Here is a 19,498-nt window from a genome sequence, read left to right on the forward strand (position 1 = left end):
GGAAAATAAGATCTGCTGTAATTTAAATGGAAGCAAATTGCGAATCGATGCAATTATTCTTGATTCCGATTGCAAGGGATTAACAACCTTTAATTCATTATAGACATTTACAACAAACTCTACAATAGATTTGTGCAATCGAGGATTGAAATGTTGATTTCTAAGAGTGGCATCTCTGTTTGCCAGCAAAAAGTCATTTTTGTAATTCGCGATCAATGCCGCTTTAAATTCCTCATATGTACTAATGTGATCACGTATTGCCTTAAACCATAAGGAACAAGGTGGGAGTAATACATGGGGTATTAATTTCATGTATTGTGATCGGTCGATAGACATTATATTACATTCGTCTTGGAACTTCTCTAAGAAAGAACTAGCATTTTCATTGCACTTACCACTAAATTTACTCATGGCTTTGATTTCGCTCATCTTGACACTTAACTTTACCTTTCTTTTCTCACTCCTTGTTCTTGTGGTGTGATTGTTTCGGTCCGTAGCGTGCTGTGTCATGATACCATTTATATTTCGTTCATCAGTGATCTTCGGACAATTTTCCTCTAATATAATATCCTCCTCAGATTCCGGCGAAGGCGTATTTATATCCGGTGATTGGGGAAACTCGAAGCGATCACTGCCCAGATTATTGCGATAAATGTTATCTCTAGCCTGTAACATTTTAATTTCTTCCTGCATAGTAGCCAACTGGATCTTTTGATGTTTAACGGAAGATTCTATTAACGTTAAATCCTTTTTTACAGCACAGATTTCATGATTTTGATGATCGTGCTTTTCTTGACATTCATCGGCTAACCTTTTTAACTTCTCTTCAAACTGCGAGGATATGTCGTTCATCACATGGACGATTGTTTGTTTCGTATCGTCTGATTTCAGTTCTATCCGTTCTATTCGTTTACTTAATTCTTCATACTGCTTGCTAGCTTCGTTAAATTTCAGTTCTATCTTCTTTTCCATGGTCTGGTTAGCTTCATAGAACTTCTGTTCCATGGTCTTGTTAGCTTCATAGAACTTCTGTTCCATGTTTGTGTTAGATTTATTGAGCTTCTGTTCCATGGTTTGTTTTATCTCAGTCGTCATTTGCATAATTTGTCGCTGCACAGCTAACAAAAGTCGATCCTCAGATGACAAACTTGGTGTTGCACTAATTTCACCTGGATTACTGGTATTAGATTCCTGTTGCACTATTTCACTATCCATTTTTCTTTTGATGACCTTACCGCTTCGTAATACGGTTAAGTTCGTATTCATAAATGGTAATATCCAAGTAAATTCAGCCCTACTTTCCTTCTTCGGGAACTGAATTTTCAAAAGTCCCGGGTTTGGTAAACCAAATTTTTATAACGACTCTATAGAAAAGCGTCGTCAACCTGGTTCGTCTTGTAAAATATCAGTTACGAAGCGATAATTACTTTTCTTTATGCAAAAATCAACTCAGATATTCAAAGATTATTAGTCTCACCTTTATTGCTTGATATGTCTTAAATATTCTTTTTAAGACCGTAAAATACATAAATTCACTTGACTAGGTCAACACATAACATGTACATAGCCACAACTATCCCATAATAATCTCTTACAGATATTAAAAACATTCTTCTTTTCTGTTGATTTAAAATGAACATTCTACTAAGTATATTACATATTTATGAACACTTTTTGCCCACGGTACAGGTAAATATTATACTAACTAAAGTATTTCGTTATAACGACGATTGTTTTATGAAGTTTATAAAGAATAAGAAAGTACACGATTAGTTGACAATTGCACTCTGTTGTGGTCTGTTGTAAATTAATAATTTGTTTCTACATTAGAACTAAATATAAAGGTATGAATGCTTTTAGACACGTTGCTGTAGATTCGCTGCTGAAACTACTGATGGTATCATCTAGTCTAAAATGGAATCTATACAAGTTCTGTTATAAATTTTCTCTCCTGAAATATTAAAATATTTACCTATTTCTTTATAATAATTATTTTGCTTGATATTTTATGTCCGAAACTGCTAAGTTTCTATGTTATAAAAATACCACGTTGACTTGATCCCTAGTCTTCTGTCGTAAGCGCTGCTATCGGCTAAAGGAATTCCACTCGCTTTCTCTCGGTTAGCAACAGCTGAACCCTTATTGGCTGAATGCGTGGGTGTGTGAGCTTTAGTTCGCATTTTTGCCACGGCTCAAGACATTTTAGCAGCACAATAGTATAATCTGTTTACTTTATCTGCATCAACTGTACAAGAATCTGGATACCTGATATGTGTGAAATGCGTTAGAAGAGTTCTGGTCCTGTTTTACATAGTTGAGGGTTTATTTTGAAAACAAATTACACAGGGCTGCAAATTGAAAAAAAGTTCATGTTGTTTTTTGATTAATAGGTGAACTTAATTCTTTGTTCCTAACTGATTACGAATAATGAATTCGTTTTTCCCTGTCACGTAAGGTTTTCTTACAAATCAATGTCAAAATTTGGGCCTTCTTCCGTATTCAATACGGCTTTATTATGCCTTATTTCTTATCTTCTATCAGACTAAAGAGCTTATTGTACTAAATAACTGAACATGTTTTGTTTAGTGTGAATGCAGACAGACAAAGAAAAGAATATAAGATTCTCTACACATACAGATTACTACATATATACATATAATATGGAAATATATACATAAATATATACGTTGCAAAATGGAAATCAACACAGTCATATAACATACTTATTTTTCACATCTTTTTAGCACACTTTTTCTTATAAGTTTTCCTAATTTGCTTGTGATTTTCTTCTGAAGTTTCTCTGTGCAATGTGCAACAGTAGTCAGGCATCATGCTAACACTCCAAAGTGCCTAATACCTTTTCTCCATATCCCTCATGTCTTGGTGGAACTGTTCGCCTTGTTCCTCACTTTATTCTCCGAGATTTGGTGGAAAGTAATCAAGATGAGAATGCAAAAAATGCAACTTGAGATTCATGTTGCAACCCAGTTCTTGAAATTTAACTAACATATTCTCAACAACTTCTCTGTAATCAGCAATTTTGTGGTTCCCCAGGAAGTTCACCACCACGCTTTTAAATGCTATCCAAGCATCCCTTTCAGGATTAGTCATTGTTGCCTCGAAGTTTTTATCCTTCATTAACTTCCTAATGTCTGGGCCAACGAAGACACCTTCTTTCACTTTGGCACATGAAAGTGAAGGATAATTTGTTGCATATGAACTTGTAACATTCGCCTTTCTTGTCGAGTGCCTTAACAAATTGTTTCTTCAATCTTAATTTTATGTGAAGGGGAGGAAGTATAACTTTCTCAGGACTGACTAAATTTTGTTGAATGATGTTTTTTGATCCCACGTTCAGTGTTTTTCTTTATGGCCGGTGTTTCCTTCCCCAATGGTCATTTCGTGCCCTACTATCCCACTCGCAGATGTATACCCATTTTGTTGCCCTGATACAATGCTCAAAATCTTCAAATCTCCACACAACACCCAACCATGTACTTCGTATTTAATTTTATTAAGAATAAATTGCACATTGTCATATGTTTCTTTCAATGACACAGAATGAGCAATAAGAACTGAGGGGAACTTATCTCCATTATGTAACAGAACAAATTTTAAACTTGTTTTATTTGAGTCAATGAATAATCTCCAATCACTAGAAAGGCAAGGGAAATTTAACTTGATCAACAAACCTGACACATCACAACAAAACACGACAGAACCTTCTTTTGAGAAATACTGCACAAATTCTTTTTCCCGATATCTGTACCAGGAAAATGTTCCACAGGCCAGCAAGTTATTTTCATTAAGTCTGGAACCAAGAAGTTCAGCAGATTCTTTAGACAGATTTATGTCTCTAACTAGACCATTGAGCTGGCGTTGAGTGAGTGGTATAGGGTCACGAGATCCGCTAGGTGGGTTGTAAACTTCATCTTCTTTTTCACTATTTTCCACTGAATCACTGTACGAACTAGGATCACTTACAAACTCAAGAAGCGATTGAGATGTCGGAACAGGCAAGTCTAGGTCCTGCAGCACAGGTCTCATTGCAGAGGGAATATTGGGATACACTATCTGTGTCTTGTTTCGAGTATTGTATCCTACAATTTCACAGGAACAGAAGTAGCATTCGTCGCTGTGGTTTTTGGGTTCTCTCCACACCATTGGTACTGCGAATGGCATAGATGACCGCTTTCCAGTGCTGCAGTTCCGCAACGATTCCACACAAGATCTACACAGATTATGTGGAGTCCACGATTTATCTTGATCTCCAAGTTCCATGCGGAATATGCGAAATATGCCCTTCTTACAAAATCTGTAATTTTTTGTCTGTTTCTGTAGGACAAATTCACCGCAGAAAAAAAAACTAGCTTTTTTTTTTTTTTTTTGAAAGGAGAATAGGAATATTGACTTTTTATCAATGCAATATGTTACTGGAAAATTATAGACTTCTCCTGCCTCTCAGAGGGTTACGCCCTCTCTGTGGCATGTGATTTTCTATACAAATGTAGTTATGAAAAGAATGGGATGGGCTAAGTGAAGTTAATTATTAACATCGGTATTTGGGCATCAGTTTTGAAAAGGGTTATAGCATCATTTTTTTTTAAACACTTTATTTATTTTCATTTATATTTTTATGATAAGGTACACAAAAGAAGTTAGTACAATGAAAATACCACATGTGGATATATAAATACAATGAAGGATAAATAAATTAAATATGGTAAGAAAATGATAAGTACAGGTTATCACGTGAATAGCGAAATATAATTGAGAAGAAAATAGGTGCAAATGTGCAAGAATACCAATATAATGTGAGATAGTGCTTGTGTGAAAATGTACGATAATGAAAATGAAAGATGAGATGAAGTGCTGTCACATCACAAACAGATAGTAATCAGTCAGACAGATGCAGGTTAAATCTTCTGTCCCGGGGCGACTCGGGACTAATGATCACAGGGGGAAGCCCTTGTTAGTTGTGAGGATCTCTGTGTTAAGATGGAAAAACATGAGGAATATGAGCATGAATGACATAAATGGCATAAGTGTCGCGTTCTGCTACTGTGAGGTTTGAATTGCGGACATATAAGGAAATGAGTATATTCAATGGGGTATGCTTGTAACGAAATGCGGCATCAGTGAGAGCATCAGTTCGAAGAATATCCAGGAAAAGTGGATGGCCCGTTTCGATTCGAGATGTAATGTACCGATTTCGAAGTTGTGCAATATGGTCTGTGATCTTCGGAAAGTCGATATATTCATACGTGAGCCACGTAGGATACGGAAGTTTAATTCGATGAGCGAGTCGAATAGCATGACGCTCCAATATGCAAAGTTTTTCGTAGAAGGAAGGAGAAGCATTGCACCAGGCCGTATATCCGAAAGTGAGAATAGGTCTGAGAAACATCTTATAAGTATGGAGTAGGACATCGGGTTTGAGGCCCCAAGATGTGCCTGTAAGACGACGTAAAAGATTTAATCTAATAGTAGCCTTAGCTCGCAGTTTTTGCAAGTGTGCATTCCAAGTCAGTTTTGAATCGAAGACGACACCCAAGTACGTAGCAGTGTTGGTAGGGCGTACAAGATACCCATCGACCGTTACTCGCAAGAGTGTCGGATTTCGGTAGACTCTGGAACGTCTGTTAGGTGGTAGGAAGACCAGTGCTTGCGTTTTCTCATTGTTGATAGTTAAATGCCATCTCTGGCACCACTTGATGAAGTTATCGAGAGTTGTTTGTAGAGCACGGCTAATATTCTGGACAGTACTGCCAAGTGCAAGAAAAGCTGTATCATCTGCATATTGGAAAGTGAAAACATTACGTGGTACTGAAGGAATGTCAGAAGCGTATAGAATATATAATAATGGGCTAAGTGCAGATCCTTGTGGAACTCCAGTAAGTGGAAATATAGGCCAAGAGAGTGTATCACCAACTGCGACATATGCAATCCGATTTGTAATGAAAGAGTAGATTAACCTTAAATAGCAGATAGGAAGTTTGAATGACTGCAACTTTTTAATTAGACCATAGTGCCAAACTTTATCGAAAGCCTTCTCCAAGTCCATTAGTATAAGGCAGGAAGGAAAGCCTTTGTTAAACTGATTTGTAATTAAGGTGCTGAGACGTAGGAGTTGATCATGGATGGAGAATCTAGGCCGAAATCCTGCTTGATGAATAGGTAGGAGACTAGTAGTTTCAAGGTATTTATGAAGTCGGCAGACGAGAATTTTTTCCAAGAGCTTGCTGAATACAGAGGTGAGTTGAATTGGTCTGTATGAAGAAACAAAATGTACAGGCTTATTTGGTTTATGAAACATGCAAACTTTGGATACTTTCCAGTCAGGAGGATAGAAACCAGTTTGAAGAATGAAAGTATATATTGTTGCCAGGATGAGCAGAAATGAGTATGGAGCTTCTTTTATGTGTCGATAAGAGATATTGTCAATCCCAGGCGCTGTGTTCTTCTTCCTCTTTAATGCAGTATGGAGTTCATCTATAGTAATGGGTGCAGTGAGTGGATGCTCAGGATCAATGACATGATTTGCTGAAGGTTGTAAAGCGGGAATGCAAGAGAGATCGTTTCGTTCGGAGCGTTTAGAGGCCGCTGTTGGTGTAAAAACTGTCTGGAGCTGTGAAGCAAAGGCATTTGCTTTTTCTTCGTCGGAGAACAGAGGAATATCATCTGCAACTAACGGATAGGTTATTGTGGTGTTCTTGCCAGTCAGTTGATTAAATCGCTTCCAGTAGCGAGATGGATGCGCTTCCTCGGATAAGATGTTACATGTTTTGATCCAATTGCGGCGTTTATATGCAACAAGGTAGCTATGAACAGCTCGTTGCCATTGGCGATGCTGCCGAAGACATGCCTCATTCCCGGTTCGATAATATTCCCGAAGATGTTGACGGGCTTTCTGGATGAGCGTAAGATATAATGGTGGTAGGGCCGGTTTATGAGGGTGTACTTGCTGCGTCGGAATGTGATGATGGGCACTGGTTTGAATTGCTGTAGTAATAGTAGAAAGACAGGAAGCAAGTTCAGGTTCAGTAGTTGGAGACTTTATACTAGAAATAGAGTGCTCTAGATCTTCCCGGAAATGAGGCCAATTTGCTTTATCATACCTCGGAACTAGGCGAGGTGCATGTACAGGGCGTGGGGGTTGTCCCCGAGTGAATGTTAATTTAACTGGATGGTGATCACTGCCAATAGAATCGAGTACTGCAAGTTGACAATCGTCAAGGAGATTCATAGAAGTAATGACGACATCCGGTGTAGTTTGACTGATAGGTCTGGTGTGTGCAGGCAAAACATGAAGATGGAGCTGAAGATCGTTACTTAAGTACTCCTGAAAGTCTGATTTTTCGCGATTAGTTCGACTATGGATATTAATGTCCGCCATGATTATAATATTTCGAAAATTGTTGGCTATGTATCGGAAATATTCTAATGGTATAGGTTGACGTGGTCTGACATAGATTGTACTAAAATTGATAATGATTGATGGAAAGTATATGCTGAATAGTAGGTACTCCGGGAGATTAGCCAAAGCATGTGGAGTATATGCTCGAACTGGATACTTAGGAAAATATCCTAATGCTACTCCTCCTTGAGCCCGTAGAGCTTCATCTTGGAAGTCGCAGCGCTTTAGTTCATATCCAGGAATACGAGCAAACATACTCGGTTTTAAGGCGGTTTCGTTTAAAGCAAAAACATTAATTTGTTCTTCTAGTAATAAAGCTTCTAGTAATAGTTTATGTTGACAAAAAGATTGAATATTAACAAAAAGAAAAGAAATCCCCATTATGAAGAAGACTTTGCAGATGGTTTTAAACAGCGGTTTCCAGGGTTCCAATGTGAAAATGCACATAATTATTAGAGTAAGTTGCATGAAGATTAATGTTAAAAATTGATTTAGCAGCAGAAATGATGTGTTGAATAATAAGAGCTCGCTGGAAAGGAAATATGTTTTGTAGCACCAGACTAACGTAACGTATGAGGTCTTCGACAGTTAGCGGAGGTAATATTGATTGTGTAGGTGGTGTGGTTTTGTCGGCTGTTTTTAATGGGACAGTTAGTTCCGGATGCTCAGGTGTGGGTGCTGGTTTACCCTTACACCGATAACTATATGTAGGGTGAAGCCCACTGCCACATGTATTGCATTTTGGTGGTCCTTTTAAGTTGGGGCAGGTTTTAGTGTCATGAAGCCCAGAGCAGTAACCACATTTGGGTTGATTACGACAATTGGCCGTAGTGTGGTCATTATATAACTGACACTTTTCGCAACGAATTGGTAGTGGACCCTGCGTTCTAGATGGTTCGACGCGATGAATTTTCTTATATATGGGTGCACCAAATCTCAGAAGATAGTCAATAGAATCTTGCCGTTGCGATAGAATTCGTACCATATATGTTGGTCCATTATTATTACGAATACGAATACACTTATCAACTGAAATCCCCTCTTGTGCTAATTCCTCTTGAATTTCTTCATCAGTTAAATCGGGGGAGACACCCCTAATGACAACCGACAGGTAAGGTGGCTTTCTAGGAGGTGGCTGCTGTTTCGGTCGCTTATCGGTGAGTTTGGTAAGCTTAGCGTTCTTGCCAAAAATTTCGTAAGAAGCTTTATTTCGGACCGTGATACCAAAATTCGGATCTTTTGACTTCAAGATATAGCCATTTTTGGTTTTGACGATTTGAACTAGGGTGTCACGTACCCGAGGAACATACTTTACGATTTGCAGAAAAATCATTTTAGGGTTTGTGTACTTAGCATCAAAATCTGTAAGAATGTAATGAAAGAGAGTGGCGTGAGATGAAATAGTAGGAGATACAGCAGATGATGCACCTGTATGTTGTCGTTGATCGACTTCGATGTCCATTGATGCTACTGGTGATCGAGACCTGATGCGTTTCGCAGATTGCGTCGATTCGTTAGATGGATGCCTATCTCGCGATACAGTAATTGGTTCATGCCCCCAAGAAAAGTGTCGGGTACGGGTGCGACTGGATTGACCGATGTGTGCAGGTTGCGATAATGAAGTACTGGGAATAGGAGATATCGCTGGTAAGCCCGAGTGTCTGCCGAGATTCGTTTGTCCAGTGATATTGCCAGAGTCTGCCATCGTGATGATACAGCCTAGGGCCGTAGCCCAAATGAAGGTGAAAATGAAAAAGATGATGAAATGAGGTTCAAAAGACAAGGTGCCCTCCGAAAGTGAAAACTTCCGTCAACCCTCTGAGTGCCGTATGTGTGCTGTGCTCACAAATGCGTATTTCAACACTTGGTCCTCGCTAGCACATTAACTAACACAGGAGAGGTTAGACTCCTTGATTCAGTATGAAAAAACTAGCCTTTTTTTTACCAGCTAGCCTACGCTAGCTACTACCCGAAGAGGGTTACGCCCTCTGTAGGGGAAGAGAAGTTTAGTATATTCTGCTATTCAGAAAGCAATGGTTGGGCTATGGGTAGGTACAGAAAACTTTATTATTCAAACTTTCACAGTCAGTATGGCCTTTAACCATAATCATGAGGAAAGGTAAATACATAAACTGCAGTGAGGGAAAACCATAACTGTAAGTGATATGATGTGGAATGATGAAATGAAGTGCGAAACTCACTACAACACATAGGTTTTGTTAGTTGAACTAATGCTGATTATCTTTTCGCCTAAGGGCGGCGCTAGGCAGCAATGAGGACAGAGGAGCCCTGTTAGTACACAAGGTGTCACTGTGCATATGATGGCCATATGTGAGGTAGATGAGCGGCTGTAGTGTATGGCTCGTAGTAGACGGCGTCTGGGTGGTCTGGAGGTAGAGTGTAATGGTACAAAGTGAATAGTAATGAGAGCGGAGGGAACAGAGCGGCAACGGGAGAGGTACTTCGGGCATGGTCGTCAAAAGTTTGCTGAAGAAGTGGATGATTGTTGTGCAGGCGCTGGGTAATATATTTAGTGCGTAATGTTTCTAAATGATATAAGATATGCGGAAATGTAAGTCTATGATAGAGATCTTGAGTAGGACTTGGTAATTTGATACGATAAGCAATTCGCAAGGCATGACGTTCCAAGATGCATAATTTCTCATAGTAGGAGGTCGGAGCAGATATCCAAGCTGTAAATCCGTACGTCAAAATCGGGCGGAGGAAAACTTTGTACGTGTTAAGAAGTGTATGAGTATGGAGTCCCCAGGTAGTTCCAGCAAGACCTTTCAGAAGATTGAGGCGAGAGTACGCCTTCTTGGAGATATCTTTCAGATGTGGTGTCCAGGTTAGTTGATGATCGAAGGTTACTCCTAGATATTTGACACTGCGAGTAGGTTTTAAAGGTACATCTTGTACAGAGAGGTGTAAGAGTGTTGGGTTGCGGTGTACACGTGAACGATGCTTCGGGGCAAGAAATACAATACATTGAGTTTTGGCTGGGTTTATTAGCAGTCTCCAGTGGGAGCACCAATCAACAAAGGCATTGATAGCATCCTGGAGAGCCAGATTAAGCTGATGAATTGTTTTGCCCGTCGCAAAAAGTGCAGTGTCATCGGCATACTGAAAGAGCTTAACATTATCTGGGATTGCTGGGAAGTCGGAAACGAATAGAATATATAGTTAGGGCGACAAAGCCGATCCTTGGGGAACTCCAGAATGAAGAAAAATAGGAAATGAAAAACTAGTGTTGATACAGACATAAGCCAATCGACAGCTAAGAAAATTAAAGATGAATCTAAGGTAAGCAATAGGCAGGCGGAGCTGTTTGAGTTTATAGATGAGAGCGGGATGCCAGACCTTGTCGAAAGCCTTCTCGAGATCAAACAGGACCAAGCAGGACGGGTTGCCTGTGTTAAAGTGAGTATAGATGGAATTTGAGAGGCGGAGCAATTGGTTATTAATGCTGAAAGAAGGTCTGAAACCAGCTTGCTCGAGTGGAATGACGTGGTGATGTGCCAGGTATGAATGAAGACGTTTGACAATGATGCGTTCCAGTATTTTACTGAAGGTCGATGTTAGTTGAATAGGACGGTATGAGCTAACAGAAGCAACAGGTTTATGTGGTTTGAGAAACATAAGAGTTTTCGAAGTTTTCCAGTCAGCAGGTACAAAGCCAGTGCGAAGGGTAAAAGTAAAGATGTGACAAAGCAGATATAATACTACGTACGGACTTTCTTTAATGTGTCTATATGTAATAGAATCCATGCCAGGGGCTGTGTTACGTCTGTGAGCTACAACTGAATTGATGTCAGATATAGAGATCGGTGTAGTAAGAGGATTGTTTTCAGGCAGAGTGTGATTAACATTAGGCTGTAGATGAGGAGAATCCAGATTGAGTTTGTCGACTGGATGAGAACGATGTGGAATTTCAGGTGCAAGAGGCGTAAAGATGTCCTGGAGATATCTTGCAAATGCATTGGCCTTGTCCGTATCAGTGTGCAGCGGAGTATTATTGTCGATAAGAGGATATGTTGTACGAGTATTTCGACCTGTAAGCTGTCGGAATCTTTTCCAATACTGAGTGGGATGTGAAAGTGAGCCGAGATTGTTGCAAGCTTTGACCCAGCATCGCAATTTGTAAGCCTTAAGATAGTTGTGCACCGTTCGTTGCAACTGCCTGTAATGATGAAGAGAGTCAAGGTTGCCAGTGGCAGCAAAATCTCTATAAAACTGTCGGGACCGTTTGATCAATGGTAAGTATTGAGGAGGTAAAGAGGGTCGAAAAGTCGAAACTGTTGACTTAGGGATATATTTATCTGTGGCGTTATGGATAGCATTAACTAGAGAATCCAAAGTTTCAGAAAGTTCTGATTCTGTAGCTGGTGGCTGTAAATGATGAAGATGATCCTGAAGATACGATCTGTAAGCTGTCCAATTTGCTTTATCGTAACGATAGACAGTACGGGGAGAAGAAGACTGAGAAGTGGTAGTTACACGAGTCTGAATGTCTAGCTTGATTGGAGCATGATCGCTACCAATGAGATCAAGAACGTTAACACAGCTACGATGTGACATGTTGTTCGAAACAATAACTATATCTGGAGTAGTCTGACTCGCGGGACGAGTCGGTTTTGGAAGTGGCAGAGTCACTCCAGTAGTATGACTGGTGATGTAGTTGAGGAAACGATCCCGTTGAGTATGTGTCCGGCTATGTAAATTCACATCTGCCATAATGATGTAGGTACGGAAGGTATTGGAGATATACTGAAAGAAGCTGAACGGAATATCATGCCCAGGACGGATGTATATAGTTGCTACAGTCACATACAATTCCTGATAATATAATGATGTGATAAGGTATTCAGGAAGATTAGGCAGAGTCGGAGAGTGACTACGAAATGGAATAGAAGGTGAAAACCCAATCGCTACTCCCCCGTTGGCTCGCCTAGCAGGGAAAGTGCTATCTTGGCGTAACAGTTGGAAGCGAGGTATGCGGCATGACAATCTGGGTGTGAGATGTGTCTCATTAAGGATAAAGGCATGGATTTTTTCTTCGAGTAAAAGTGCTTCGAAGAGCGGCTTATGCTGTGGTAAAGAACGGATGTTTAAGAACAAAAAGGAGAGCGCCATAATGCAGAGAATGATGACAGGATAGCTGTTAAACCTCCGTTTCGAGTACATTTGAGTGATAATAGACGACATTGCCGGAATATGTTGGATAGATATTGGCGTGGAAAATTGCCTTAGCCGCGATTTGAATTTGTTGGGCGATGTGATCTCGAAGGAATGGATGGATATTTTGTAGCGAGAAGGTAAGAAATGTGAGAAGCTGATGGACAGTTACAGGTTGCTGTAAAGCTGGATTGGCGGGTGGTTGGATTTGGTCCGGTATGCGTAATGGTGCCACAGTCTCTGGCTTTGTTGGTTCAGGAGCTGGTTTGGATCGGCATTTGTAACTGTATGTAGGGTGAGAATGATCTTGACATGTGGAGCAGGTTGGGGGTGATTGTAAATTTGTACAGCTTCTTGTAGGGTGAGGGCCGGAACAATAACCACATTTGAATGGATTTTTACATTGGGAAGTAGAGTGCTGACCGTAGACCTGACACCGTTCACAGCGAATGGGTAAAGGAGCGGAGGTGCGTGATGGTTCAACACGATGGCGTTGTTTATAGATATAGGCGCCACGGGTGAGTAACTCATCGATAGTCTGTTGAGAGTTTGTGAGAACCCGCACCATGTAGGTCAACCCATGATCGTTTTTGATTCGGATACATTTTATGATATTGTGCCCTTCCAGTTTAAGTTCTTCAAAGACCTCCTCGTCACTATAGCTCGGATCTACCCCTCGTATAACTACAGACAATGTTGGTGATTTCCTCGGTGGTGGTGGCTGTTTCGGGCGTTGGTCGCTAAGCTTGGTCATGGTTGATTTGGAGCCAAAAATCTCAAAGCTGCACTTGTTCCGTGTCGTACGGAGAAACTCCGGGTCAGGCGTCTTAATAATCATGCCATTTCTAGTCTTGACTATTTGAGTGATGTTCGCCCTAGGCATGTATTTTGTGATCTGTACTAAAAGTAGCTTTGGATTTGAAAATTTTGGATCAAAGTTCTGAAGCAGGAAAGAATGGATGGCTGGTCGACTAGGAGGAGGCAGGTTTGGAAACTGACGATCATCCTGAATGTCAATGATCATGGATGCCTCAGAGCTGGCATCGCTTAGCTTATGTTGACGTTTAGCGGGTGGTAGTTTTGTGGATGCAACAGGAGAACGTTGACGAGCTGATGAACCCTGACTGCTAGAAATCCTTTCCAGAGAATGGCAACGTCGTCTAAGTGGTTTCCCAGATGAGCAAGAAGGTTCCGGTGCTATAGGTGGTAAGCCAGAATGTTGTCCAATGACAGGTTGGGACGCCATAAGTCACGGTGTAGGTAATGAGTGAAAAAGTGTGACGAAATGAATGAATGATGAAGCTAAGCTTCCAAAAATATGTACACTAATGTGTACGGTAACGCAGTCTCCACTAGAGATTATCAAAATAAATCGTAAGCCTAGAGAATAGCAAGGTTGTCAACAGTTAAGACCAAATCAAAGTGTCAACCTCCGTGGAGGTATGAAAATACAATTCGACGGTTGTTTCCTAAACGACAAGGAGGCAAGTATTCCAACCGTATGTACGAAGATCGCGAATAAAAACAGCAATTGGGGATGGACACACTAAGTGACTTGGTTATTTTTCTTCGCCAGCTACGAATACCCTATTTTTTTACCTGGTTAGAGATTCCAGGTGGCCAGTTCCAAAAACTAGCTTTTTTTTTGCTAGCCCTTGGGCTAGCTACCCTGTAGAGGGCTACACCCTCTTTAAGGAAAGGGATGGAATGGAAATTAAGGAATTAAAGGTTATAATTGGTGGGCTAAGAGATGTTACTTTATTTATTACTGTATATACTTGGTCATTATAGTCTTTGCGACTATAATCATTTTAGAGGTGAGGTAATTAACAAAATTATATATAGTTATAAATACAATAATGATGATTACAACGATACAAAACACTATTGTGCAAATAATGCAAATGTGTATAAATGAATATGAGGTATGAAATGAGGTGCGATGCACGCCACAACACATAGGTATTGTTAATAAAGACAAATGCGGGTTATCTTCTGCCTAGGGGCGACGCTAGGCCAATGTAGACAGAGGAGGCCCTGTTAGATGACAGAGGGGTTACTGTGCTTGATATGACGGGTAGATATGAGGAAGATGGACATGAAGGCGGTGATCGTGCACAAGTGCTAAGTCTGGATGATTAGGCGGTAGGGTATAGCAATATAGTGTGAAGAGTAAATTGAGTGGGAGATGGTAGTATCGGGGGCGAATAGATGAGAGGGCGAGGTGATGCATAGTTTCGAAAAGCAGTGATTGTTCTTGCTGATAGCGAATGGTGATGAAGTTTCGACGTAGAGATTCAATGTGATAAAGCAATGTAGGAAAGGTTATGAGAGAGTACAAGTAACGAGTCGGACTGGGAAGAGAAATACGGTGAGCGATACGAAAGGCATGGCGCTCGAAGGTAGCCAGTTTGAAGTAGAACGAAGGTGGAGCTGATATCCAGGCAGTGAACCCATAGGTCAGGACGGGACGGAGAAAAACCTTATACGTGTTTAGAACGAGGTGCGATGTAAGTCCCCATGTCGTGCCTGTCAGACGTTTTAGGAGATTGAGGCGGTTATAGACTTTAGTTTTAACGTAGTTCAGATGAGGAGTCCAAGTAAGATGTTGATCAAATATAATGCCGAGATAAGTTACTGTTCTGCTGAGACGAATTGGCGAATTCTGTATGGAGAGAGAGAGAAGTGATGGATTTCTGTGAATTCTGGAGCGTGTGCGTGGTGGAAGAAATACTATGGCTTGAGTTTTTGAAGCATTGATAGTGAGCTTCCATTTTCGGCACCACTGAGAGAAACGATTAATTGATTCCTGCAATATTAGGTGGATGTGTTGAATAGTACGGCCGAGTGCAAGGAAGGCGGTATCATCGGCATATTGAAAGATATGTACGTCTGCAGGCAGAGTTGGAAAGTCGGAAACGAATAGCAAGTAGAGTAAGGGGGACAAAGCTGATCCTTGAGGGACACCTGAGTGTAGAAAGATTGGATGAGATAAATGATTGTTAATATGAACATATGTAATGCGGCAAACCAAGAAGTGATAGACGAAACGAATGTATGAAGTTGGTAGTTTAAGTTTGATGAGTTTGAAGATGAGGGCGAGATGCCAGACTTTGTCAAATGCTTTTTCAAGGTCAAAAAGCACAAGACAGGATGGGCGTACAGAATTATAATGATTTGTGATAAGGGTGCTTAGGCGTTGGAGCTGATCATTGATGGAGTATGACGGACGGAAACCGGCTTGGAAAGATGGAATGAGACTGCGTGCACTGAGATAAGGGTGGAGCCTATTGACTAGAATGCGTTCAAGGACTTTGCTAAAAGTTGAAGTGAGTTGTATAGGGCGATAGGAAGATACAGCACTGGGTGTTTTTTTCGGTTTTAGGAACATGAGCGTTTTAGACATCTTCCACTCGGCAGGAAAAAAGCCTGTGCGAAGGATGAAAGTGAAGATAGAGGCTAATAAAAGGAGTAGTGACGGCGGACTTTCCTTGATGTGGCGATATGTAATTGAATCAAAACCTGGAGCAGAGTTTCGTTTAGTCCGGACAACGGAAGTGATATCAGCAACAGTAATGGGAGAAGTGAGTTCATTGGGCGGTAGTGTATGGCTGACACTAGGTTGAAAGAGATGACTCGCTGTGTTGACTTTATCGACTGGATGAGAAAAAATTAGATCAGAGGGTTGAGGGGTGAAGATGTCTTGAAGGTAGTCGGCAAATGCATTCGCCTTGTCCTGATCAGAAGCGGCTTGATTGTTGTTGATGATGAGTGGGTAAGACGTTTTGCTGAATTTACCACAAAGTGCATTGAAACGTTTCCAGTAACGTGATGGATGTGCTGTGTCTGCAAGAGTGTTACAAGCTTTAATCCATTGGCGCTTTTTGTACGCTTCAATATAGTTTTTTACAGAACGTTGGAGCTGGTTGTGAAGACGTAGTGCTTCGGGATTTCGTGTCCGGACGTAGTCACGATATGCTTGACGAGAGCGTTTGATCTGAGCTAGGTAGTGCGGAGGTAATTTAGGTTGGTATGGAGTGGAGCTAGAAGTTGGGATGAATAATTCGGATGCACGGGTAATCTCAGAAGTGATAGTAGAAACATGGGCATAGAGCTCGTCGGATGATGTAGGAGGGTAAAGATCTGCGACAGCATGGGTAAGATATGTGCGATATTGATTCCAGTTTGCTTTATCAAAGCGAGGCGTTCGAAGTGGTGGCAGTGCAGTATGTGAATGAGCGGTGCCAAAATGATATGAAAGTTTGACCGGGGCGTGGTCACTACCAAGAAGATCAAGGACTGTAAATGTACTATTAGCAGCGAGTGTATTTGAGGTGATGGCGATGTCGGGAGTGGTATTGGACACAGGTCTAGTAGCAGATGGGAGAGTATGTATTATGCCGGTAGTGTGAGTGGTGATATGGTCTGTAAAGCGTGTGCGTTCATTCGGAGTGCGACTATGAAAGTTTATATCGGCGAGAATAATGAAATGTTTATAGGTAGTAGAAATATGACTGAAAAATTCAAGTGGGATGGGGTGACCGGGTCGAACATAGATAGTAGCGAAAGTGATGATGATTGACTTGAAGTACAATGTAATGATGATATGCTCAGGGAGATGTGGAACAGGACAAAGGTGATGGCGAGATGGTATGTGATTGCGAAAGCCAATTGCTACTCCCCCATTGGCCCGTAATGCAGGAGCTGTATTGTCATGACGTGTGAGTGTGTAGCGAGGGATATGACATATGGTAGACTTGGTGAGAAAGGTCTCATTCAGCAAGAATACAGATACGTGTTCTTCGAGTAACAGTGCTTCGAAAAGGGTTTTATTGGTAGGTAAGGAGCGAATATTCATGAAAAGAAAGACTAAATCCATTATGACGGGTAGGTTAAACAGCTGTTTCTTGACGGGATGTGTGAAAATGAACGTAATTGTTGCTATAGGTGGCGTAGAAATTGACATTGAAGACTGATTTAGCAGCTTTGGTAAGTTGTTGCAGAATATGATTGCGTTGAAAAGGATGGATATTTTGTAGGGTGAGCGTGAGAAATTGAAGAAGCTGCTGGATGGTAACTGGATCAGTGGTTTGGAGATCGGTTTTAGGTGGAGAGTCTGGCATCCGGAGCGGTACGACTAAATCAGGATGTTGTTGATCAGGTTGTGGTTTATTCTTGCACTTATAACTATAGGCCGGATGTTGTTCGTGGCATGTGGGGCATTCGGGTGGGTGTTGAAGGTTGGTGCATAGGCGCGTAGGATGTGGTCCTGTGCAATGTCCACAGACTGGCTGATTTTTGCAATTTATAGTGTTGTGATCATTGTAGATTTGACAGTTTTCGCATCTCACTGGAAGAGGAGCTGGAGAGCGTGAAGGTTCAACCCGGTGGCGACGTTTATAGATGTATGCGCCAGTAGTGAGTAAAGTATCTATTGTATCTTGGGAAGAGGTGAGAATGCGCACCATAAAAGTTGCACCTTGATTGTTCCGTATGCGGATGACCTTATGAATATTATGTCCCTCATGTTGAAGCTCTTCATGAATTTCGGCGTCGGAATATGTTGGGTCAACCCCCCGGATGACAACTGATAGATATGGTGGACGTTTTGGCGGCGGTGCTTGTTTCTGACGTGTAGAGGAAAGAGATGTAAGAGTGGCGTTTTTCCCGAAGATCTCAAACGAGGCCTTGTTTCTGATGGTGATTGCGAACTGCGGATCTATGGACTTTAAGATGTAACCATTACGTGTCTTAATTATTTCTGCTAGTGGAATGCTTGGAAGATATTTCCTAAGTTGTAACATAATGAACTTTTCATTGCTGTATTTCGTGTCATAATTTTGAAGAAGGAAGGAATGTAGAATCGGGCGATGAGGAGGCTGATTAGTGGTATGAGATGATTGAGAATTTGGAATGGTTGTATTGCAATTGTCATCGGCTGCATCCATATCAGAGTGGTCTGAAATATTGTCTCTGTGTTGCTTCTTCGACTGATGTCGAGGCTGCTTAATAGAATCAGAATACAACTGTGTGTTTCGTGGAGACCTAGACCTGGTGGAGACATTCGAAGCTGTTGATGCGGTAGAACTGCCGGATATGGTTCGCTGCCGGTTGCCAGTATCCTTCCGCTTGACCACCTTCGTGTTCGAAGCGGACGGAGTGACAAATACCGGAGGAAGACCACCGTGCCGTCCATCCACCTTTGGTCCAGAAGCAGCTTGATCTGCCATAACAGAGACCGATAGATTTCTAGAGAGCCGTGAGACCCGAAGATGATGTGTCGTGAGTGATGAATATAATGAAGGTAGGACAACCCGTTTGGATAGTTGCCCAGGAGGAGCGGCTCCTCTGGCTCGATCCGTAGATCCGGACGCCCTTGGCTTGATGAGTCTGACGGACGGATCTCTAGAAAGAAACAGAGAAAGAGGCTCAGGATATGGAAAAGGAAGGTTAATTCAAAAATCGTCACCATATACAAGGTAACGCTTCAGAGCAAGCTCTGGGAAAGTATCAAAAACTAGCCTTTTTTTTTTTTTTTTTTTTTTTTTTTTTTTTTTTTTTTGCCAGCTAGCCGACGCTAGCTACTACCCGAAGAGGGTTACGCCCTCTGTAGGGGAAGAGATTTTTAAAATAGATTGTGCTGTTCAGGAAGCCGTGGTTGGGATATGGGTTGATACATAAGCTTTATTGTACAATTGTGATGGTCATTATGGCCTTTAACCATAATCATGAGGTAAAGGAAATACATAAGCTTCAGTGAAGGAAAAGCATAACTGTAATATGATATGAGATGAGAAGATGAAATGAAGTGCGAAACTCACTACAACACATAGGTTCTGTTAGTTGAACAAATGCAGGTTATCTTCTCGCCTAGGGGCGGCGCTAGGCATCAATGAAGACAGAGGA

General features: G+C 41.1%; 1 protein-coding gene across 1 annotated transcript; it reads right to left on the minus strand.

Annotated features, from left to right (window-relative positions):
* Positions 1-9,724: 9,724 nt before the first annotated feature.
* On the minus strand, positions 9,725-12,550 carry LOC145666163 (uncharacterized). Its single transcript, XM_081733243.1, has 2 exons — positions 11,203-12,550; positions 9,725-9,963 (listed from the first exon to the last, which is right to left on the minus strand). Exons 1-2 carry the CDS (start codon positions 12,548-12,550, stop codon positions 9,725-9,727), a joined length of 1,587 nt encoding a protein of 528 aa, XP_081589369.1.
* Between the last annotated feature and the right edge of the window lie 6,948 nt (positions 12,551-19,498).

This window comes from Thermobia domestica, chromosome 12, assembly GCF_964235325.1.
Source record: "Thermobia domestica chromosome 12, izTheDome1.hap1.1, whole genome shotgun sequence".
NCBI lineage: Eukaryota > Metazoa > Arthropoda > Insecta > Zygentoma > Lepismatidae > Thermobia > Thermobia domestica.